This window comes from Leucopleurus acutus, assembly GCF_964270905.1.
Source record: "Leucopleurus acutus genome assembly, chromosome: 4".
NCBI lineage: Eukaryota > Metazoa > Chordata > Mammalia > Artiodactyla > Delphinidae > Leucopleurus > Leucopleurus acutus.
The window spans coordinates 113,160,002-113,184,996 of record NC_139146.1 but is presented as its reverse complement, the minus strand read 5'-3'; the positions used below and the strand labels follow the sequence as shown (position 1 = coordinate 113,184,996).

General features: G+C 42.0%; 2 protein-coding genes across 2 annotated transcripts in view; both read right to left on the bottom strand.

Moving 5' to 3' along the window:
* Nucleotides 1-24,995, bottom strand: part of FRAS1 (Fraser extracellular matrix complex subunit 1) — a gene marked incomplete at its 3' end in the record, with an annotated part of 462,769 nt that overhangs the window by 41,788 nt on the left and 395,986 nt on the right. Inside the window, exons 49-58 of the mRNA XM_082837588.1 lie at nt 24,591-24,731; nt 22,744-22,971; nt 19,524-19,637; nt 17,675-17,825; nt 15,942-16,101; nt 13,677-13,845; nt 10,608-10,854; nt 9,015-9,359; nt 7,314-7,474; nt 6,598-6,745 (exon numbers count right to left, since the gene is read on the bottom strand). Of these exons, the coding sequence (XP_082693714.1) occupies nt 6,598-6,745; nt 7,314-7,474; nt 9,015-9,359; nt 10,608-10,854; nt 13,677-13,845; nt 15,942-16,101; nt 17,675-17,825; nt 19,524-19,637; nt 22,744-22,971; nt 24,591-24,731 (1,864 nt within the window). The remainder of the gene's footprint in view (nt 1-6,597; nt 6,746-7,313; nt 7,475-9,014; nt 9,360-10,607; nt 10,855-13,676; nt 13,846-15,941; nt 16,102-17,674; nt 17,826-19,523; nt 19,638-22,743; nt 22,972-24,590; nt 24,732-24,995) is intronic.
* On the bottom strand, nt 20,087-20,841 carry LOC309960918 (pre-mRNA-splicing factor SPF27-like; the record flags this gene model as incomplete). Its single annotated transcript, XM_082837912.1, has 1 exon — nt 20,087-20,841. The coding sequence occupies one exon, from the start codon at nt 20,839-20,841 to the stop codon at nt 20,167-20,169; it is 675 nt and encodes a 224-aa protein (XP_082694038.1). The 3' UTR covers nt 20,087-20,166.

Genomic DNA, 24,995 nt, shown 5'->3' with positions numbered 1-24,995 from the left:
GCCGATAAACTACAAGCAGTCAGCAGATTTCAAGGCCTGGCTGCTACTCTCAGGACAAGGGAACTGCTTCCGCTGTGAGTATAGTTCCAGCAAAATAGAACAAATCAAGTTTGCACCAGTTTCTGCTCAGCTTCTTTCTTCCAACAGTCACCATCTCAAATACAGACAGGCGATGCAAATAAAGAAATGGGCCACGTGGAAAATCCTGATAGAGACCTGAAGACCCAGAAAAGTTCATGTTCCTTCTAAGGCTACCAAAAAGGAAAACAGCAGTGCAAGGCTGATGAGGAGTGGCCACTCACGTTGGCCCTGGGCCAGGAAGACAAAAGGGAAGAGCAGGGACATCGGTAAAGAGGAAGGAGCAGGTCATGTTTAAAGGGGGTTTTGCCCCTCAGCTTCGTTCTTTTGTTGGCAGGTCTTCCTATTTTCAAACAAAATCAGAGATCTGCATTTTTGTGTCATAGCTCCTCAATTTTAAAATAGCAAGCAATTAAAACAGTAAAAAGAGATTCCATACAGGCCCAAACTATTGGAGCCAAGCAAAACACATCCATAAGCTGAATTTGGCCAGTGGGCCCCAGTCTGTGACTACTGCTGTGGGGTTACCTCTTCTTTAACAACTCACATGGCCTCATCTGACTTTTGGGAAGGACCGTAGCCAAATGGTGGTTAAAAACGAGGGCTCTGGAATAAGCGCGTCTGAATTTCCATCCCAGCCCTGCTACGTATTAGCGGAATGACACAGGGCAAGTTACTGAGATGTTCTGAGCCTTGGGCTTTTTTAAATACGTAAATTGGAAATGTTAATATCTAACTTGTAAAATTATTGGGAGGATTGAATTGAATGAGATGAGGTATGCATGGTGCTCAATACAGGACCTGGCAAACAGCAGGCACTCAAATTTGGGTAGAAATTATTTTATTATGGTTTGTGTTGCCCCCTATCTCCAGGCTTCTCAACATAAAGGATCATGTTTCTATGTGTGCAGACATATAAATAAAAATTGGAATGATTCAAGTATAAAAAAATAATAATAATGGATCAGTGTTTCTTCCTTACTTTCTACAAGGCTTTAAGTAATATTCTGCATTAAGACATGTCCCCTTTCGAGCCCAACGTTTTGTTGAGTGCTGGTTATTATTTTCTTAATGGACAATACAAAGAAGTAGTCCATCCAGTCATATGTCAAATTAGCGTTTGGGGCTGCAGGAAGCTGACCTCAAAGCTATAGCCACCTATTTCCTGGCTACGTCCTGGATGTGCCCTGCCCAACCTGAAAGGAAGGAACAGAAGGGGTGAGCACCAAGCTCTCTGCAAGTCAATATGTAGAAAGCTCTCTTTGCCTCCAGCCTGTCCACTGCTCAGAACTGTTGGCATTAGCAAATATACAACAAATCCATTATCTGAGCTAAGCCTAACAGTTACCATTTATCACTAAAGAAAAAGCCAGAAGATACCTCTAAAAAGAAGATGAGTGACTTTGGCATCAGGTCCTGCACATTACTCATTTGGGGCTCTTTCCATCCAGTGCTATGAAGAGGTGGGTGGGAATGACATGACCTTGCATGACGACAAGAAGGAAGCTTGTTGCCAGGTAAAAAGCAACACAAGCAAGAAAGCTTTTCTACTCATGGCAGATTTTATCTAATGCTTTGGATTGATTTTTCCTGCTGGTCTGACAGACATCAAGTTGGAGGTGAGTTAAGAGCTAAGTGGTAATGTTTGGGTTTTGTCATGTATTAATCAACCCCAGATTCCTCTTGAGATGTAAAAGACTCCTTTCCCTCTATTTAACATGTATTAACCTTTACTCCTATGCCTATCTGCTTAAAAAAAAAAAAAAAAGGAAAAGAAAAGAAAAGAAAGCAGTGGGTGAACACTCCTCATGATTGCCTTCTGGGAAAAATCCCTGCTTTTAAGGAGCCCCCAGTTCAGTGGGAGACAAGCGGAGCCAATGGACAGGCAATGGGTGGGTTTGGAGACATTTATCTGCATGCGGTTACGGCATACAAAGGGACCAGCCCGGGTCAGGCATTGTGTTAAGGGCTTCCAGACACATCATTTCTCATCCTCTTGACAACACTGCAAGGCACTGCAGTCTCTACAGGAAGTAGGGGTGCCATCCGTGGGGTGTCCTTTCTGCCTGACTGCAGAACCCCTTCGCTTTCCACATGGATGAGGTATATGAATGGGAAATGGAAACCACTCTGTGAAGGCTTATGGGCTCGCAGTGGGTATCATGCACTATTGTCAACACCTCTCTGAGAAAATCAATTTGTAGTTATCTTCTTATTTGTGTAAGTCTTATGTCTTGAAATAGATTTCAGGACTCTGCTCTCTACTACTTGGTAACCCCAGTGCTGAGCACCAGTCTTAGGCATGGAAACTGTCAACCAACGCTGTTCCCCACTTATCTTCTTAGTAACTGACAAAGTGAGTGCAGACACCAACTGCCTGGAATGCAGTGGCCTCTTTATGGGTGATGGTTAAGTCTGAGATTTAGGAAAAATCCCGGCTCTGGTTCTTTGAGTTAATGAGTAGGTGGGACACAGCTACATACATACACAGGGGTGCGGTGCAGCAGCGGCTACAAGGCCTTTCTTGCCTTGCTCAGCAGTCTTCAGGGCAACACCAAAGTCTAATTCCAGGTATCAGAGCAGAAGACAAAGGTGAAAACAGAAAATGTTCTGAGATGAGCTACTTAGATGATTTAAGGGCCTGAAATCGGCCCGGTAGAGAAAGATAAAAGGCGCTAAGGTCACTTTGAAAGGCTGGAAGCTGACTCTATAAGGATCTTGAGTGACATTAAGCATTGTTACATAGAGCAGCAGTGGCCAGCTAAAACTGCAAAATGAAAAGTCAGCATGGTAGAGCATAAAACCAGAAGGTTGGACTCGCACAGAATAGACCTGGACTTTAACTCTCACTCCCTCACTTCCTCTCTGTGTGATTTTAAGTTATTTAACCTCAATTTCACAAGTTGGAGAGGATTAGAGGTAAAGTAATTAGAGATCTTTCTACCCTAGAATGTGCACACTGAAGGGACTCAACGAAAGCCACCAGTTACTGGGAAGGATAACCAACAGAGATAATTGGTGAACACTGCAATGGGTTACTGAAATAGATTTGCAGATTTCTTTCTCTGTGATAAATATCTTGAATGAATATATATTGTTGTAGTCTTCCTGAAAGGCGATATTTTATTTAACATATTCATTTTCTAAGTTTGCAACCCTAATGCCCGTCAATAGAATGCAAGGATAATCTAAAGGGAATCTTCTATGTTGATCAGAGTGCAATGAAGTTTGTGTGTGTTACTGGAGTCCCACTGGCAAGTGTGTCAAATTACAGGTGCATCAGGAAGAAAAGAAATTAACATGTAATAAAATCTACTACGTGCCAGGTACTATGGTAGGTATTTTCACATATTTTAACTAATTTAATCCTTACAACAATCTTATCGGTATATCGTTATTTATAGATGAACAAAATGAGGCTCAGTAACCTTAGCCATTGAGCAAGGAAGTGGTGGGCGGGGATTATATTTCAGGATTTCTGACTTTCCATTCACTTTCCACTTCATCAGAAGGGAATTAACTATCCTTTCATGTAAAAGAATAAGAAGCCTTTCCAAGAATAAAAAGAATAAATGAATTTCCCTTTTTCTTCTTTTTTAACTTCTTTAAGGAAAAAAAAGTCCCACATATTCTCCAACTGCACCAAATAGAACCTAGTGCAAAGAGTATGAACTTGGAGCCAAAAGTCCTAGAATGCACGCTGGTTCCTCCATTTACTAGACTTTGGGTGTATGTTTACTTCCCTGATTCTCAGTCTCCTTATCCACAAAATAGAAATAAGAGTAAAACGACGGGATTATGAGAAAATGAGATAATGTTTAATAGATGACTCTGTAAACTCTGAGGTAACATGCAACATAAAACAGCATAATTGTTATTATCTTGTTCATGGTTAAAAAGTTACCATTTTGTGAATCATAAACCTAAATATAAAACTTAGAACTACGAAACTTCCAGAAGTGAACATAGGAGAAAATCTTTGTAACCTTGGCTTAGGCAAAGATTTCTTACATACAACACCGAAAGCACAATCTGTAACAGAAATATCGATAAATGGGAACACTTAAAAGTAAAAAACTTGCTCTTCAAAAGATATTGTTAAGAGAACAAAAACAAGCAACAGATTGGGATAAAATATTTGCAAAAAACCAAATCTTTGTCCAGAATCTACAGCAATGCAGTAATAGAGGAGAAAACCCAACTTAAAAAATAGGGAAAATATCTGAACAATACTCTGTCAAAAAAGATATATGGATGGCAAGTAATCACCTGAAAAGAGAGCAATGTCATTAGCCGTTCACTACACACCTACTGGAATAACTAAAAAGCCCCACAAAAACCGGATGTGGTTCTCATACAACGCTGGAGGTAATGCAAAGTAGTTACAACCATTTTGGAAAACAGCCTGGCTCTTTCTAATAATGTTAAACGAACACTTACCCATATGACCCAGCAGCCCCACTCCTAAGTATTGACTCCAGAGAAATGAAAACCTATATTCACACCAGAAACTACTCAGCAATAAAGGGAATGAACTACTCATATTTGCAATAACATGGAAGACTCTCAAATGCAGTGTTCTAAGTGAAAGAAGCGAGATTCAAGGTGCTACCTATTACATGATTCCATTTCTATGACATTCTGGAAATGGCAAAACTTCAGGGACAGAAAACAGCTCAATAGTTGCCAGAGCTTGGGATGGGGAGAGGTTGACTACAAAGGGACACGAGAGAATTCTGTAGGATGCTGGAACGGTTCAACATCTTGATCGTGGTGGTGGGTGAATTTTAACTTATGTAAGTTAGACCTCAATAAACCTAAGTCTAAAATAACACACTACTTTGGATATATGCAAATATATAACAAAAAACTGGTTAAAATAGTTGTCTTCAGGGAGGGGAGCTGGAGGGTTTGGAGCCAGGGGTAGAAGGAAGACAATTTTCATAGTATACCTTTTTTGCTGTTTGCTCTTTTTACTACATAAATGAATAGGTTATTTAAATACAAAAAATTAAAGATCGCCCTGCTGGGCTGCCCGTTCCTTCTTTGGTGACTCCGTAGTCACTGAAGAGTTTAATCATGGATTCTATATTCATCACCGGGGATGCTGACGAGGGTCCTCCTGCTTGAGGTGAAAGTTGAACTTGATCTTCTCCACCCAACTCTAGAATCTGACAATTCCAGATTTCATCAGCTCTTCCCCAGAAGAACTGGGGAAGTCCTATTCTGGTCATCCTCTTGTTACTTAGGTCAGCTCTTCAGTGGGGACTCACATTTTTGTACAGGTACTTGTGTCTGTTCATTCCTGCACATCACCCATAAGACGGCCAGTATTAGTTTCCTCAAACAAAAATCACACCACTCCTCTGCTCAGAAGCATCTGCTGCTCCCCTTTACCTACAAATTCCTGACGTTGGAACATAAGACCTCTTAGAACTTGTCTCCAACCTGTCTTTCCATTTCATTTTCTTCCATTCACCTCCTGCCAGGCTCAAAGCAAAAGTAAGCATCTCACTGTTCTCCAAATATGTGTCTTTCAAAATTTTATACCTTATGTATACTATAGCTCTCCATTTACCAAAGTTTTATTTTATTATCCATTAGATAAACTAACTCCTACCACACCTGAAGACTCTGTTTAAATATCACCTCCTTTGTGAAATCTTCTATGATTCTTGCACGCATAGTTACCGTTCAGTCCCCTCTGCCCCTACACTACTGGATTTATCACACTATTAAGTCATTTATCATAATATATTATTTTTTTTCTGTCTAAGGATCTGATCCCCTAACTAGACCTTGAGCTTCTTGAAGACACAACTCAACCAGGCATACCTGGTTGCACTTCACTTTGCAGATACTATGTTTTTTACAAATTGAAGATTTGTGGCAACCCTGCCTTGAACAAGCCTATCAGAGCCAATTTTCCAACCGCATTTGCTCACTTTGTGTCTCTGTGTTACAGTTTGGTAATTCTCCAATATATCAAACTTTTTCATTATTATTGTATCTGTTATGGTGATTGTGATCAGTGATCTTTGACGTTACTACTGCAAAAAAGATTATGATTTGCTGAAGGCTCAGATGATAATTAGCATTTTTTAGCAACAAAATGTTTTAAATAAGGTATGTACATTGTTTTTTAGACATAATGCTATTGCACACTTAATAGACTACAGTATAATGTAAACTTTTATATACACTGGGAAACTAACAAATTCATCCGACTTGCCTTATTGCAATATTCACTTTAACGTGGTGGCCTGGAACTGAACCTGGAATATCTCTAAAGTATGCCATACATCGTTTTGTGCCTAGCAGATGCCAGAAACATGAATGATTGTTTCTGTCCCATATTTCTATGTAAAAGTGTGCGTGTGCATGTACTCATGTACACACACACACACACACACATTTCTTGAATGAAAATGTGAATGAGTTCCAATGTCATATACATGGATGTTAAGGAAAAGATAGAAATCTGGCCTGAACCACCAGCTGGCATCCCCAATCTCTTACCGTCCTGGAATGTGTCATTAATTGCAATGACAGCCTGGAAGGGTTTGGTCAGTTCGGCCCCTTGTGCTGAGCTGAGGAAAACCACAAATGTCTCCAGCCCTTCAATCACAGGATATTGAGTGTCATCCAAGATGGTCAAGGTGCAATACTAGAAGAGAAATCAGGATGTTAACTAGACTTACTGTGGTGTTCATTTCACAATATATACAAATATTGAATCATTATGGTGTACACCTGAATCTAATATAATGTTATATGTCAATTATACCTTTAACTTTTAAAAAATTAATTTTTTTTCTAATTAAAAAAGAGAGGGAAAATCAAAGCAAATCTTAAAGGATGCTCACCGACCAGCACTCATTTGCCTTTGGGAGATTAGGGCAAAGGTGACAATTTGCCTTTCTTCGGTGGTCTTAAAGTAAATTTTTTAAATCCATAAAATGATCATCTCTGTATCACATACCGTAGGTGTTTTGTTTCTAGATACTTGCATTGATCTAGCGCAGTTTCTATCCTAAATCCATGGTGCTGGATATTAGATGCTGAAAATGTCACTTGGAGAGTTTGTCGAAGATCTCTCTAAGTTTGTTCTTTGTGTTTTTGAAGAACGGGAAGATCATAATATTTCGGTATTTTATAGTCCTCCAGAGAGTTTGGAGAACAGACTAAAGACAACATGACCAGACCCATCTGGCCTTTGACCTCTGTATGCGCACCTGCTCAGTGACACCTGGCCCAAAGTCCACCTTCCTAGAGCTGGGAACGTAGTCAACTCCTGGAGTGGCGGAGGCTGGGTCCGAGGGCCGCGTTGCACACCAGACAGACGTGAGGGTGGAAAGGTCAGTCCCGTGGCGGATAACTGGGATCTTCACTGTGCCTGAATTGAGAGTCATACATTTCAGTGGTCAACCCGGAACCAGAAAACGGGTGCGGTTTTCAGAACGATGTCCTCCCTCACAGCAGCGGCAGCTTCAGCCTGCTAGCTTGCCTAGTCCCCCTTCAGTGACGTTCCTGTGCTCCCTCCGAGGGAGGCTGAGAGGCGTCACCATCCCTCTTTGTACTGACATTAAGATCAAGAGCAGACCTGAAGGAGGGCCTCAGGGAGGTGGTGCTGGAGAGACAGCCCTTAGGGGAAAGTGGTTTTGTGGCTTCAAGGAGGAGACTGTTCACAGGAGAAGAACAATGGACCGAGGAGAGGTGGGTCCACTGAAAAACATCTCAAGTCTATTTAGGGAGAAGAAACTCAGAGACTGGGGCCTCAGGGATGAGCTAGAAAATAACCAGTTAAGGAAAAACCAGCTAGGGGACTCTATGGAGCCTGGAGCTGAATGTTCCTAATTAACTGTTCCTAACTGGGTGATTTTCCTATCTTATCTGAGTGGTGCACACATCGTTACTTAAACCATACATGCTTATTGCTTATTTTAGGAAGAAGCGCATCTTCTGGTCGCTGTGACAACATACTTTGTAGGGTCCTAATGATACATGACTAAATTTCTAGCTGTTTTCACAATCAAGGTCAGAGAAAAGCTACATGACAAGCCCATCAATCATATTTCTCCAGCCAATAAGCTGAGAGGTGACAAGCAGTCATGGCTGGGCATTTGGTGTACGGGAAAGGAAACGTGGTATAATAGAAAGGTCTGGGTTCTAATCCAGCTCTTCCATATTAGCTGGTCTTTGATGATTTATTTAATCTCTCTGGGACTCCATTTGCTTTTATATATAAATGAGAATGAATGGAATGCACATGGCATGGTGGCTGGCATTCAGTAAGTGCTCCAAAATATTAGTTTTTACTATCCCTCAGAATTTCACTTTCAAAGAGATGCAAGGTCTTGATCAGGGGGCTCAGATCAGCAGACACTCAGCACATCTGCTGCCTCTTGTGCAGGATGTCTGCCAGCAGCATGAAGAAGACTTTGAGATCCTTGTGGAGCCCAAAGAGGGAAGAGGTCTGGGTGGAAGAAATCTGCCCACTGACTGCCTTGGGCTGTTATATGAACGAGAAAGTTCCATTTGTTAAGACACTGAAACTTTGCATTTATTTGTTTTGGCAGCTAGCAGTACACTAAATAATTTATCTCCATCCTCAACAGGTCACATTCCCCTCCTTCACAAGCCAAAATGCTTAGCACCACGCCCTCCCTCTGGACCACAGAGGTCAGCCAGTGAACTCTAAGCCAGATCCCTCCCTGCCATCAGTAACCAGAGCAAGACAAGTGGATGGAACTCCCTATTCTTCACTACCTTCCATTCTTGGTCTTGATGCCTAGTAGTACCTGCCTCAGACTGACAACGGTGTCACTGAGGAATGGCATTCTCATGTCCTAAGGGCATTCTCAAAACTAAGAGGAAATTGTTCAAGGAAGGGATCAGGGGATGGATGAGGGAACCCCAGAGACGCTCTCCATTACCTGCATCCTCGCTGACAGTAAAAGCCGTGTTGCCCAGGGACACAGTAGAGGCATCATTGGGACCAGTAATGAGCACCTTGGCCGACGCCACACCTCCGATGCGGGCGTTACTGGAAGCATCTGCCAGGGCAATCTCAAACTCTTCTTCCTCTTCATACTCGCTGTCATCAATGAGCATGACATCGCAGGTGGACGTGGTGACACCACGCCCAAATATCACACGACTCTCAGCAGACATCCCTCTAGATTTAAAGTCAGAGCCCGATTCTAGAGCATACAGGCTACTTCCCATAGCTGACTTAGGGACCGTGTAGCAAACTGCAGATACAATGCTGCTTGAATCCCCTGAAATACAAATGGCAAGAAAACCAAAGCATCTGAATGAGCACTTCTCAGATTTTGAAATCTCTGGTAATTTGACAGGCTTGATCCTCTCTGACATATTCCATAGTCTGTTCAAACTCTGACATGAAACCTTCCTGCTTTGCAGTTTCTTAAGCCTGTGGTATAAACCACTTGAGGACCTAATATACCCCAGATACTTCACCCAACAACTTGAAATGGATTTCCTATTCTGTGAATTTTGTCCTCTGTTAATTCACAAGACTCATTGCCCACCATCTAAGACCACAGCGGGTGGAGAGATAAGAGACATATTTGGTACTTTAAGCAGCAAAGTAATTGTGTCCTGAAGGTAGTGCTATGAGCACAGTTCACTGCCTTTCTGAATAAACTTCTGCACTTTAATTCCCAGGGAGAAATAAGCTTGTTTAAAAAGAGGAAGACAAAACAAAATAAACCCCAGCTCCCTGAACAAATGACTTTACTTATTAGTGTTGCCACTTCCCTGGGTGACAGCCTGTTTGGGCTTGGCTGGCTGGCCCAGAGCCATCAACGGGGCTTGCTTGTAATCCGAGGGGCATTGCCAAGGGTTGGTGCTCTCTGCAGTGTCTGTCACGCTAACATGCAGTCAGCAGATGCAACAAAATACCCGACGTCATCACTTACAGTCATGTCGTGGCTTTGAGTGGGGATTTAATTTCCATGTGTTTTATAAAGTCTCAATATTACACAATCATAAATCCATACAATCTTTGTTTTGATTTTCCACCCCTGCAGAATTGCCCTTTATTTCTCACACACAGTTTATTTCTCATCTGAGCTCCACGTGGGACACTCACGTAGGAAAACCTTTAAACACATTTTCTGTCTTCCAAGAACTAAGAGAGGAAGCCAGTTCTTACAAATTATAACTACCCTCCTTGACCAAGGCTACTAAATATTTATGGATTGAGTGATCGATTAAAAATCCCAGGTTCATGAGTCATTTGCAAAGCCAAATATAACTAGTCTTTTGGTCCCATTTAAGAATAAATGGGAGCACTAACAACCTGAACTGAGATGAGAAGCCTTCTGGTAGTACTCACTGTAGGTAGGATAGTTATTAGGATTTCTGGAGATTTAAATGAGTTAATACACATGAAGTACTTCCATGTATGAGTTAATATGGAACCTGAGCACGTGGCACATAAAAGAGACTCAATAAATGTTAGCTATTATTATAGCTCCTTGTCACCTTTGGCACCAACAGACCTTTTCTTTCAATAGGTGCAAATAGAAAGCCAGCGCTCTCGTTGACCCGGTAGGTCTTCTTATCGAACTCTAATGTGGGCTCGTCCTCAGTGTCATTGATAATGACCTTCGCCTGGGTGAACTCCCCCAGTAGGGCATATGCTGGCATGCTGAGCTCCACAGTGAAACTCTCGACGTTCTCAAACACGTCGTCGTCGTTGATGACGATGGTGCAGGACTTGGTGTCCTCCCGCTCATCAAATTGCACCTGTCACAAAGGAAACAACAAGGAGTTAAGCTGTGCCTCAGATTCCCTGCTCCACACTCCCCAAGAGCATATGGGAAGAGAGGACCCAAGTCCAGTGGGCAAAGCACTGAATGAAACAGCTGGTTCTTCTAGCCCCTACTTCCTGCTGTATCACCTCTTCCCATTCTTCCTCCGTACGCTGGGGCTGATTTACTGTATAGGGACGTGGAGGGCAAAGATGTCTCCCACCACGTGGTGACTGTAGAAAAACATATAGATAACTCTTTGTATTCTGTTTTATTAACTCACTTGGGATAGCACGAGTCATTTGATTACTCAGTTCCCCTTCTATTTGTGGCAAGTTTAACTGGAAAGATCTTTGAACCTGGAGTGTGCAGTTCTGGCCTCAAGTCCTGGCTCTGTTACTTCCAAGCTAGGTTAGGCTATGAAACTTTACAAACATCAGATTCCTCATCGGTTACATAACAAGAATATACCTATTTCACATACTTACTGGTGGGACTAGATGAGACAACGTATCATGAAGGCACTCAGTATACTTTAAAGCATGGAACAAATACAAGGTATTATTTATTATCATCACCATATTATCATACACCATATTACATTACATATTATTATTACATCACCATATTACAAGGTATTATTTATTATCATCACCATATTACCATATTACACATATTATCATCACCAAATTGACATAGAATCTCAGTGCACTGAATAACGGAGTTTGAATTCAGAGAAAGTTACATTGTGAACAAGCCAGACTGAATTTTAACTTTACCATTAAATCTTTTGCCATTAAGATGTGCTAGACCCATAATGTGAATTAATTTAGCCTGGTATAAAATAGAGAAATTAATTTATATGCATACAATTGTGAACTTATATGGATTTATTCTGGTTTTACTTTGTCTTCAAAAAAAGATGAGGATAAAACCTTCAAATGGAACCAGAGCTATGGATCAGTCTGAAACTGAGTGGACAGGCAATGGACCTGGACTGCACTTTGTGTAACTGAGATAGCTAAAACGTGTAAACATTAGTCCTAAACCTCTAGGGCCACACAAACCTGAAAAACATGGAATTTTCATCAACAGAAAATTACTATTCCACATGTAATCAACTAATCAAATTAAGTTTTATTACGCTCCACATTTTAAAATGCTCCCAACTAAATGAAACACTCATAGGTCTCTGTTTAGGTCTAGAACACACTGCCTTTTGTCTCTCCCTAAAAACCACAAGTATGTGTTCTTTTTTATTATTTTGCTAAAAGACTCCTCAGCTTATCTGATCTATTCCAATTCCTCATTTAAATTTGACATAAATTAGGAGTTTCGGATTAAAGTATACACACTACTATATATAAAATAGATAGCCAACAAGGACCTACTGTATAGCACAGGGAACTATACTCAATGTCTTATTTTATATATATATATATATATATATATATATATATATATATATATATCTTATAACTCTACTCAATACTCAATCTGAAAAAGAATATATATGTGTGTGTGTATATGTGTATATATATATATATATATATATATATATATATCACTTTGCTGTACACCTGAAACTAACACAACATTGTAAATCAACTACATTTCAATAAAAGTTTAAAAAAATACATTTGACATGAGGCTTCAGCTTAGTCCAGCTGAAATGCCTCAAAGAGAGAGTCCACTCCTCTTTACAGAGATTTATTATGCCATAAGAATAATGAAACTACTTTGAAAAAACATTTAATAAATACCTGGTATTGTGCAATACTTAAATCTGACACATACAGGGCATCCTGCCCTAAAGGAGTTTACTATTTATACAGTAGGTCCTTTCTCTTTTGCTTTCACTCTCTCTTTTTTCTCTTTCATTCACACCCTGGTGCTAATTACCACTGCTGTAACATAGAGATGTGCAAACCTGTGTGTGTGTGTGTGTGTGTGTGTGTGTGCGCGTGTCTACCCCAGAACTCCTCTCTGCACTCTCCTACCAACCCATAAAGCTGTCAACTTATTGTCTCTAAGGCAACTCACACTCAACATGTCCAAAGCAGAGCCAGGACCACACCCTCACCAGACCTGTTCCTCCTTGGTGTCCTCCCCAGCCAGGGACATCATTCATCTCTCCCTTCTGTCTCACTATCTAATCCACTGCTGAATCTTGTCAATTCTTACTGGTCTATTGAATCCACCCACTTGTCTCCACCTTCACTTTATTTATTTATTTTTTTACTGAAGGCTAGTTGATTTACAACGCTGTGTTAGTTGCAGGTGTACAGCAAAGTGATTCAGTTATACGTACATATATATCTATTTTTTCAGATTCCTTTCCCTTATAGGTTATTACAAAATATTGATTATAGTTCCTTGTGCTATACAGTAGGTCCTCGCTGATTATCTAATTTATATATAATGTGTATAGGCTCCCATCATCTCTCATGGATCCTGTTCCAAGAACTCCCCAACTAGTCTCCCTACCCTTCAGGTAAAGGGCGGTAGAGAGGAAGGGTTAGGATACCAAAGGCTGAGTGTACAACATGGTGCCTTGGAGACTTTTCTTGATCGTGAAGCAAAATGTAAGACTGAGAAGCTGGACAGCAGTTAAAACTGCAGTGGTGATTAGACAGACTGTGAAGAAGAAAGCACTGTGGGAAGGCAACATAGAACAGTGACTTGAGGAAGGGTGCTGATGGGCAGAGAGCTGGTGTAAAGAAGTGGGGACGTGCCACAGTTGCCGACAGCCACGTCTCAGCCCTGGCTGCAGCCCACTGGCAATTCAGGAGTCAGAGGCCCCCCACACCCACCTACCTGGCCGGCATACTCCACGTAGTCCTGCTGTCCAGGCTGGGAGCTGACGCTGGAGCTGGAGCTGGCGGTGCCTTGCTCTGTGTGACACAGGACAATGGCGTACTGGTTTAGGTTCCCAGTCCTCTGCACTGTGATGCTGACTGACCCCGCTTTCTCACTGACATTGTAGCTGGAAGCACACAAAAAGGCAATCTCTGAAATTCTGAAAGGGCTGTGAAGGATCTACATGCTTAATGCCTGTCTCTTCCGGTTGGTTACTGGTGTCAGACAGTTCCGAGAAGAGGCAGTTTGGTTCCTTTAAGAAGTCAGGTTGTAAGTTGAGGGAATGCGTTCACCTGGGACAGTCACAGAATCAGGCGACCAAGGAAGCTGTGAATGCAGAATGATATCTGCCCCGTTTTCAGAGAGAGTTGAAAGATGGTCAGCACATAAGAGCTATGCACTCCATATTTCAGAACACAAAGAAATAATTTCTCCCAAGTGTGGTAGAGTGATTAGAATAGGTCAGTGAGTTCCTGCGGAAGAAAGCTGCTTGGAAGCCAATTAATGACTTGGTTCAGGTGGGGAGTGACTGGGCCAGATCTCCAGGAAGTGTTTAAAGGAGCCAGGGTAGTGCCAGAGGTAAGAAAATGAGAACTGGGCCAAGGTGAGAAAAGTGTCTAGGCAAATGGAGCTTTATGACAATGGGGGAGTGACAAGGTGCTATAGGCTGCAAGTGTCCCCCTCCAAATTCATATGTTGAAACCCTAATCCCATCTGTGACAATATTAGAGATGGGGCCTTTGGAGGGTGATTATGTCATTAGGGTGGAGCCCTCATGAATGGGATTAGTGCCCTTATAAAAGAGAGCTCCATCTTCCTTCTGCCATGTTACAGGTTATATGCCATGTTGAGGTTACAGCAAGAACTCAACTCTCTATGGATCATGAAGCAGGCCCTCACTGGACACTGAATCTGCTGGCATCCCAATCTTGGGCTTCTTAGCCTCTAGGACTGTGAGAAATAACTTATTATTATAATTATTGAAAAAAGCCACAAGCAAGTGAGGCCTGAGCTGGGCTTTGTTTTTCATCACTGAGTATGGCTATTGGACTTTGGCTTGGGTTTTATTGCTGTGAGGCTTGCAGGCAAAGTGCCTCAGAGAGGTTAGTCTTCATTGCCAGCTTGGGGACCCTCCGTATTGTATAGTCCATTAAACATTAGAGGGTTGTCCAGAAAACATCATCAGTTTTATTTGGTGCATTTAATTTTGAAGGAGTTACAAGTAAGAGGTAAATAACAGCAAAGTGTTTTTTATATATATATACACACACACACACATATATACATGTATGTGTGTATATATATATGTGTGTATGTGTATATATATATATAGATTCTAATTTTCCACTAATTCTCCAAGTGTGTGTAATAGTAGAATAGCCTACATCTGGGGCGCTTAAAATCAAGTTTGCATGTTTTCCTCCCAAGTCCCAATTTTCATTTAAATTATCATGAGGTTGGTTTCTTAGAATAGTGAGTCTCAAATGTAGATTTAAAGAATTATTTCCCCCACAAAAATTATAATCCTTGTTATAATCTAATCTATAAAATCAGCACCGTGTTTACCAATTGGTGACTGACTCTCTGTTTGCCTCTTAACTCCCCAGCAGACTACAAAATCATCTTGAAGAGCTGTCTATATTAAGCTATGAATCCTTCCCTAAAGATATACGATTCTGTGAACACCAAAAGAGCTAGGGGGAGAATGGGAGCTTGAGAACAGGGAGAATATAGACAGAAGGCAAAGACTTCGTTACTGTGGGCCAGTGATTATTCTTCTGAATGCTTATTGTTTTCCCTGTCAGTTCTGCTGGATTATCTTTTAAACTTGAAGACAGGAGGACAAATACTTTCAGGAGAAGAAGTAAAGCACAAGGCTTAAGGTCACTGGACTTAAATCCTGGTTTTACTGCTTATTAGTTACGTGATTTCGGATTAGTTACTTAACCTATTTCTGTCTCTGTTGCTTTGTTGTTGTGGAGGCAACAATAGTACTCATCTCATAACTGCAAGTATTAAACAAGATGACACACGTCAAGTACCTTTTACAGTGCCTTGTACATACAGTATTCAAGAAATATTTGGTGTAACTATGATTTTTATTCTTGTTATCACCCCACCATCATCATTGGATGATTAGAGCTGACCCACAGGGTGTTTCATCCTTACTTCCTCTGCTTTCCTGATTCATTTCTCAAGAATGAACACCAATCACGCTTGTACCTGTTATGTTTAAAGCTGATGAGGGACCACTGGATATGGAAGATATTGTCGCTGACCACATTGGGTTTACTGTCTCTCACCAGAAACTGAAAACTATCCATCATCTCATGGATCTTCTCCTCATGCAACACATAACGAATCAACCCCAGGTTCACGTCCTCTGTGAGAAAAAAGACACTGAATTAACCCAGGGATGTAAAGACAGCCTCACAGATTCCTACTGACACACCCAGTTTTATTCTTCTAATGGCTTATAGACAAAACTTACTGTCCCAAGAACAAAAAGGGATAGTAAGTAGTGTTAAAAATAAATGTTTCTGCCAGATTTTAAAATAAGATCCTGTATAACAAAAGACCCATCTTTATGTACAGAAGTATCCTTATGCTGTTGTAAAATGAGAATCCCAGGGTTTTGGCAAAAAAGCACTTTAGTAAATGTCTATGGAATGTGAAATGCAAATCTTAGAGCCAACAGAGAAGTCTTTGAGCTCATCTGCTGTGCATATATGCTCATACCCACCCCTACTTCTTTCAAAATAAACGTTCTTTGGAAGGTATGTGCTACCAAGAAAAGCTGGGGTTGGATTAAAACAGCCCACACACAAGGCACAGATAAAATGTGGCTAGGAGAGAACAAAAGATTGAGGACGGGGAGAAAAAGGAAATATGGCACATAAATTGTAAGATGCAGTTGTACAACGACCAAGTGCATCCCAATCAGGTGCATCCTCAAAAGAAGTCTAGAAGGGCTTCCCTGGTGGCGCAGTGGTTGAGAACCCGCCTGCCGATGCAGGGGACATGGGTTTGTGCCCTGGTCTGGGAAGATCCCACATGCCGCGGAGCGCCTGGGCCCGTGAGCCATGGCCGCTGAGCCTGCACGTCCGGAGCCTGTGCTCCGCAATGGGAGAGGCTACAACAGTGAGAGGCCCGCGTACCGCAAAAAAAAAAAAAAAAAAAAAAAGAAGTCTAGAAGACTGTGAAAAGCTTATAAGCAACTGAAATACAAAATGGTCTGCTTGATGTGATTCCAAACAGGAAACGATTTCTGTTGAACAATCTACCCATGTTGATTTTTTTTCTTTGCTGAAGACTTAAAAAAAAAAATCTATAACGCTTAGAGATAAAAAGTAAACCACAGGGCTTCCCTGGTGGCGCAGTGGTTGAGAGTCCGCCTGCCGATGCAGGGGACGCGGGTTCGTGCCCTGGTCCAGGAAGATCCTACATGCCGTGGAGCGGCTGGGCCCGTGAGCCATGGCCGCTGAGCCCACGTGTCCGGAGCCTGTGCTCCGCAACGGGAGAGGCCACAAGAGTGAGAGGCCTGTGTATCGCAAAATAGGAAAAAAAAAAAAAAAAAAGTAAACCACAAAGGGTCACGGATCTTTCATAAAGTCTGGTGGTTATTTCTGTTTTGAAAGAAAACCCAGGAGTATCACGTGATCCTTTCCAGAAAACTTGGCCAAACCTAAAGCAATTTGGGAGCTGCGGAAGCCTGGTAAAGATAAAATTTTTCTTTCTTCCTTTTTTTTTTTGGCCATCAATTCAGAGTAACAGGGAAAAAAAATCAGGAGAAGTAAAATTCCAAAGTTGGATGGTTAGACACTGAAAGATCTATTTGTTTGTAAATAGGTTACTTGGGGGTAAGTAGCTGGCAGTAGTTGTGGGAAAGATCAGGGAAGTAAGGAGAGTGGTGTCAGAAGAGACCTCTCCCACCTCTCAGCTCTAAGAGTGCCCACCCTGTGTGAAAGTAGCAGCAGCTCTTCCAGGCTGCAGCTTATTCTCCATGTGGCCATGCTCAGGGCCTGTGGTTATCTCGTAGACAAGCTGCAGGTCTTCTGTGTCTGGGTCCATGGTCAGCAGTTCCTTCTTGGTGATCAAGTTGGTTGCCTGGAATAGAAACCCATTACATTTAATTCCTGAGATGGGAATAAAGCAGGAACAAGACCCTCTGACTCAGATTTAATTCAGCTCAACAATGATTTACTAAGTGCATTTATTGCCTGGTAAACTTTGTCGGGATTGAAGAGGTTATGAGGATAGAAACCATCCCAGCCTCTGCCCTTGATGTTCACAGTTTATTGGGAAAGAAAGGCTTATGAGCAAGGTAACTGTGGCAGGAGCTGTAATGGGATATACGAAAAGAGTGCTACACACTTTTGGGGAGGAGCGATTACGGAAATCCATCTGGACTATGGAAAAGGGGCTTTGAGGTGGTGGGATTTGAGGTTGGAACTTTGAAAGAATGATACAATACAGGGAAGATGGCCACTTTATACCTTATAGAAGTTGATTACAATGCTTGAAATTGAGTAAGATAAATATATGATATCCCAATATTGCCCAAATATACTGGCTAAATTTTGATTCACTCATTTATTCACCCAACAAATATTTAGTAAGAGCAAAGGTTTGAGAGAAAAAAAGGGGTGGTCAACAGTATTAAGTGTTACTAGACCTAGTAAAATAAGGGCATGTAAGTGACCTTTGGATTTGGTGAAATTGGTGACTTCGGTCATTGGTAAATTTGATAAGAGTCACGGCAGTAGGGTAAGAGTTGAAGGTAGAAGACCAGTTGGAGAGTGCCAAGAAGAGAACAGGATGGTTCTGAGTATTGAAAAAAATATCAAACAGGGCATAAGCGGAATCTGTTCTAATTTTGTTTCATATATTTAAAAATTCTCAATGAGTTCAGTGGAAAGCTATAGCCTCACTGCTACATATACAACCAACAAATCAGCAACATGGAGATGAGAAAATCCACATCCTAGAGGGAATACCACACACAAAAGTCTTTCCAATCTGAACTGAAGAACTGTGTGTGTTTGGGTGGGGATGGGGATATAACGCTTGACAGGTTACCAGGTGAGAATTATGACATGTCTTAAAATGACCAAACTAAGAGTTAGGAAAAGGAGAAAAAAATTTAAATTTCTAGAATTCCTCTGAGGATACTTACCTACAAAAAAACTCACTTCCTTCTCATCTGTGGCATATTCCAGATGTTTCTCAAAATCCACCCTTCCCTTCTAGTTAACAAACTTTTAACTGAGCACCTAGCCACCCAGCTAGACACTCCCATGCAACAGATAGGGCCATAGGGCCAATTTCTTGTCAAAAGAATATGAGTGCAATGATGTGTTTAATTTCTGCACCACTTGCTTAAAATGAAGTTCCTTGCCCTCTACTTTTCTGTTTTCCTCTTCCCATGGGCTGGAATACTGAGGAATAGCTGAAGAGGTTTGGCTATGCTCTCAGTAGCAACAACCCAGTGATGGCAGAAGAATAAGATAGAAGGAACATGCGTCTCTGAATGGTCATGTGGAGCCTTAGCCTCCCCACTTCTGTACTTTATGTGAGAAAAAAGACTTCTATCTTGTTTGAGCTACTATATTTTGGGGTCATTTTCTAAGAGTATCTTAAACTGTAATACAATTCGAACCAAACTCATGGAGCTCAGCAATCTTAACAAATCAGCTCACTTAGGGAGGGATAAACATGAGTTGAACAAGAGTTCTGTTCATATCGTCATGAATAGGATCGAGCCCAAGTCAGTTAATGTGTCTGCGGCAGGTGGAAAGGCCTTACCTTGCCATCCATGTACTCCAGCCACTGGAGCCCCAGGTTGGTAACAATTCTAGGGGTGCTATCATCTACTGGGAGGATGTCTACCCAGAACTGCTGAGGTGCTGCTGTCATGATCTGTGGTGAAAGCAACAAAGGAAACTTATCATTCACACATATCTGAAATACGTCCGGTCTAGGACCTACAAAGGCTGGGACCCCTGAAATCTGTTGACACTTCAAAATGGGCAACTGAGCAAGGTTCCATTGCTTATCACCACTTGGCACGAGGCTTCAGGGAGAATGTTGATGGATAAAGTAGAAACAATATAAGAACTCTTGCTGGAATTTCACCTGCTATGGAAGTTGGTTTTCACACACCTATGCCTTCTTTAGTTGAGTTTAATACTGCCCTGAGGTGAAACAATAAACAAAATATTTCCCTTTCAATAACTTGTTAAAATTTTCATGATTTTTTTCCCACCATGTTGAAATTTTTTATTTTGCTGAAATGTACAAACAGAGTATAACAGTCCACATTCTATGCTTTCTAAACATTTAACCACTGATGATTTCCATAAGATGCTGTTGTTTTTCACAGTTCAGATGTCTGATCGTCTGTGAAAGCCCAACATGCCTTCCTTTCTACCCACCAGATTAGTCTTTTTCAGAAGTCTTGCCGTATGTTTTCTTTGTTTGCCTCTCCATGTTGCTGCTTCATTTGAAAGAGTTCATTTTCTAATTGTACAATAGTCCTTTCAATCTCATAATTCTTACTGACCAGGGATACCCAAGTTGACTCCATTTCTCTTAATTTAGATCCAGCTGCGAGTTGCATGTTCTTTCGCTGCCAGTTTAAGTCTTGAATATGTTTCCTTAACTTCTGGAGCTCTTTCTGTGCATGTTCAATCATATGAACTAGATTTTCATTATACACTTTCCAGGCACTGCATCCATGCTGTGACATTCGTTCCAGATTCTCAATTCGAACCGCTTGATGCTCTAACTGGGCCATAGAATTGTTTATGCATTCTTGCCACGCAGTAATGTCATTTTTCTGACCCGAGAAAGGGGCTGGAAGTTCATATCGTTTCATACTGAGCAATTCAATTGGTTGTCGAGCAGCCAATCTTTCAAATTCATTTCTCATTATGTTGGTTTCAAGAGTGGAATAATCTGGGGCTCTCAGGTGGCTCAGGTACTTCTTGGTAGGTCGGTATCTGCGTGTTTCCTCCTCCACCAATGCCGCAGCCGCTTCCACACCAGGCGCTTCATAACCTCGGTCAAAATACGTCAGCGCATCCACCACTACCCCTCCGGCCTCCAAACCCGTACCCGCCATTCTTAGGTTCGCCGGAGTTTTCCGAGTCTGCGCCGGCTCAGGTTCACTTAAATACTCCAGCGCCCGACGCTAACGTAATGACGTCACCTGCTCATCAGCTTTGGCGGCTGCTAAGTTAATTCTGCCGGCGCGCTCGCTAGAAATTGCCCGGCCATTTTGTTTTGGTCGGACTTCTCATGATTTTCATAATCAAAATGTTAATGTCAAAGTCTCCAGGTAGGATCCTGTCAGATGTGAAAAGATGTTTCATGGGAAGAGATTTCCTTTTGTTTTTCTTTCCTTTTTTTTGAGAGAGAGCTGTCTACATGGGGAAGGGGGGCAGAAGAAATCAAGAATAAAAGTGTTTGTGGGAATAATACAAAGAAATTTCGGTTTATAACTTCATTCTCACACAGATACACACACATACATTCAAACACACATGGGGAGTCTGACCCAGCACCTCCCTGTTTCTGAGCAGATACAGCAAGCTGGCATACAGGACAGCAAGATGCTGGTGTTTCAATCTTCTACAACCCTCCTTCTAGATAATTTCCATTTTCAAAATGACACGGTCCCTCTGGAGATCTGCTGTGACCTTTTATGTTTATCATAGAGGTGACCCTCTTGCTGATTAATTCCTAAATCTTTTTTCTCTTCTGAAAATCAAACTAACTGGGGAGCAGTTACGGTTTGGGAGAGGGAAAATGAACGTGATGACCTGCCAGGTGGAGAGGCAGTGCAGGTGCTGAAATGGCAGGGAAATCCCAGGAGCCATCCCACTGACACCTTGGCCAACTGAGAATGATCTTCTCACGAGCTGTTTGTTTCTGAAGCATGCTAGAGTATCTGTCAGGAAAAGAATCATTCATCATCAAAGTAGGGAAAAAAAACTCTGCAGGCCTAAGAAGTTAACCCCTTGGTTATCCTGGAAGTAAACAGCAGGGTGTGATAACATGCTCGCTAAAACTGCTTCTGCTGAGTCAGATAGCTGTGTGAGATGCAGGGGTATCCATGAGTCCACCTTTCTCCAGAGCTGCAGTTATTCCCAGGGGAGGGTTATGATACTGCAAGAAATCTTCTAAAAATGAGTTAAAATGGTGGGGAAGGTAGTGGGAGGGGGCTCTTAGTTTCCTGAACATCTGAATGTTAGAAGGAAGCAATTCTCCTAAGGAAGAAAAGCTTAACAGCTTCATGACCTCAAAAGAAAATCATCTTCACCTGTTTCACAAGCTGGTCCTAAAATGGTAACAATGATGATGATTACAGCCACAGTTTATCAGATATTTCCTATGTTTCCTGTGTAAGGTACTGGGCTACATGCTCCATGTGTATCAGGAGGGTAGATATCATCCCCATTTTACAGACAGGGAAGCTGAGGCTTAGAAAGGTTAAATGACTTACAGAGACACTCAATTAGTAAGTGACAGAGGTAGAATTTAAATCAGTGTCTTTTGGACGCAAAAGCCGTACTCTTGACTGTAATTCTTCATGAGATAGAGACACTCTGGCTGGCTCAGGAGACAATCTGGAACCATGTGATATTATTGAAAAACCAGATGAAAGAAAAATGAAAGGAATAAAGGGTGAGTGAAAAGGAAGAGGAGAAATAATAGCGGTGATAATAACAATAACTATCATTTACTTGAGCACTCACTCTTTGCCAACAGTGTTAAGCACTTTATATGGATTACCTCCGTTGATCCTTAGGCTAATTGAAGCTGGTGATCATTCCTGTGTCCATTTTACAGATGAAAAGCTGAGGCTTAGAGAAGGTAAGTAATTTGCCCAAGGCCCAATTAGTATGTGACAGAACCAAAACTCAAACAATGTTATCCTTGGTCTAAAAAGGCCATGTTCTGCCTCCAGACAGCCTCTGGCATGCTTTGCTGTGCCTCCCTCTCCACGGTCTTCGCCCCTCACCTCTTTTCCTCCTTCCTCAATAATAAAGAAGGGATTTGTCCCGTCAGCAACGGTGAAGGTGAACCAGTCTTTGAGGGAGTTGCTGCCGTCGTGGCTGTAGCGGACCCGGTTCTGATAGATGTCCTCCATGGTGAAGGTGGAGGTGTGCTGGAAGGGCTGCCCGTTGGTGGTTCGCTCAATGGTGCCATGACGCGGGGGCTGCACGATCATGAATGTGACAGACTCGGCCTGTCAAGGAGGCAAAAGGCAAGAGAAGAAGGGAATTCTGTAACAGAAGCCAGAGGTGTGAGTGATGGCCACAGGCGGTCAAGGGCAGCCAAACCTAAAGACATTTATAAAACAAAGATTGCATTTTCTTTATAGATACCAAAAATCAAGCTAAGGAGAGAAATTATATTGTTCTATAATCGAACTTATACTCTGGTGCCTTCCGTTTTAAGATGACGTTTAAATTTGCCCATTAAGGGTTATAGGGGAAAACCTGAATTTTTAACCTTTCGGATGATTAAGAACTAGACCTTTTAAAATTACTCATTTCCTTTCCATTCACCCTACCCCCAACCCACATACACTTTTCCAAAACTCTTATATATAGAATCTCATATGCATCAGAACAGAAGCAAATTTCCCATTTCCAACGGCTGCTTCCAGGGTGACAGGCAGAAGGAAAAATAAAGAGGTAGAAAACCCTGCTCAGGACTCTCCAATGATTTCCCACCAACTTGGAATAAAATACAGAGGCCTGACCTGGGCCAAGAAGGCCCTCTGTGACCTGGTCCCATGGTTCTTCTCTGGCCTCATCCTTCTGTCCTGTTTGCTCACTGGGGTCCAGACTCTTGGCTGCTGTGTCGCAACTCAAATGTTCCAAGCACACTTGACTACAGGGCCTTTGCCCTCCTGATTCCTCTGCCTGGAAAGGGCTTCTCCCAGGAAACTGCATAGCCTGCTCTTTCTCTTCCTGTCTCTTCCTGTCTCAGAGAAACGTTCCCTGACCACTCTGCTTGACACAGCACACCCATCAATCACTATTGCTTTTGTCTCTTTATTTTTATTCCTAGCACTTATCATATCTGACATGATATTCTACGTTCTTTCATTCTTTATTGTCTGTCCCCCTAACCAAAGGTTGTAAACTCCCTAAGGCTGGAACTTTGATCTGTTTTATTCACAGCGCTGTCTTTAGCATCTAGAGCAGACCTTGGAACTTAGCAGGTAATAAATATTTGCTGAAAGAACGAATAAATAAATGAATGCATGCTGGCACGGGGAAGGGCATACATAGAACTAATTAATAAGTGCGTGGTACTCTTAATGGAAGCTAAATCATATCCGCATGTTAGATACTTTAATTAGAAAGCATTAGGAGAGGGAGAGTTTAGTCTCTACATGCCCTATTTGACGGTGTAAAGCCTGGTTCTTTGAGAATGCTCAATTTGCAATCATTAGTTGTCACCCACTGAAGTCTCAGTAAAGGAGGTAAAAGTGTACAGGTGAAGGAATTCCTTGTTCACTAATAGGGAGTAATAAAAACACTATCTGAAATGTCATCTACCTAATTTTCTGTGGATCATAACAAAAATCAGCATGTTAAAATGATGGTTGCACGTAATCATAGGAAAGAATAAATGTATTTAGGGTTTCAGAAAGGGTCGAAAAACAACTTGATTTCAAATGTATTTAGTTTCTCTTCTCCAGCAGGCCATGGTATGTTCTGGTTTTTAACCCTTCAAGGATGCTTGCACTACACTCACCATCCCACCCCACCCTCAGGATGCACTGTCGCAAAGCAATAGATGCCACTAGATCAGCCTCTCATTCGGCTGGACAACCCAGGGGAGGACTCTTACCTCTGTGTCTGCATCTACCGCCTTGAGCTCAAACTCTGTGATGGTCTTCCTCACACCTTCCTGTACCCGCATCCCCACGTTCTGTACAACGGGCAGCGAGTCATCCACAGGGCGAAGAGTAATGTGGAAAGTCTGAGTCACCTACATGGCAGAAGAGTGCAGGTGGGTCACCTGTCCCCAGCACCCACCCGAGGAGAAGATGGGCGCTCTCTGCATTCCCTTTCACGCCATTCCTGGCATGACTGACCAGCTAGGAACCCAGAAGTGAGTTCTCTCCGGCAAGATAGAGTTCTCTTTGCCTCTGTCCTGGGCTGAGAGCAGAGGGGAATGAAGCTCTCACAGCACCGGTGGCTCAGCACCCTCCAAACAAAGAGGATGGCGCTGCATCAATACCCATCAAGGAGG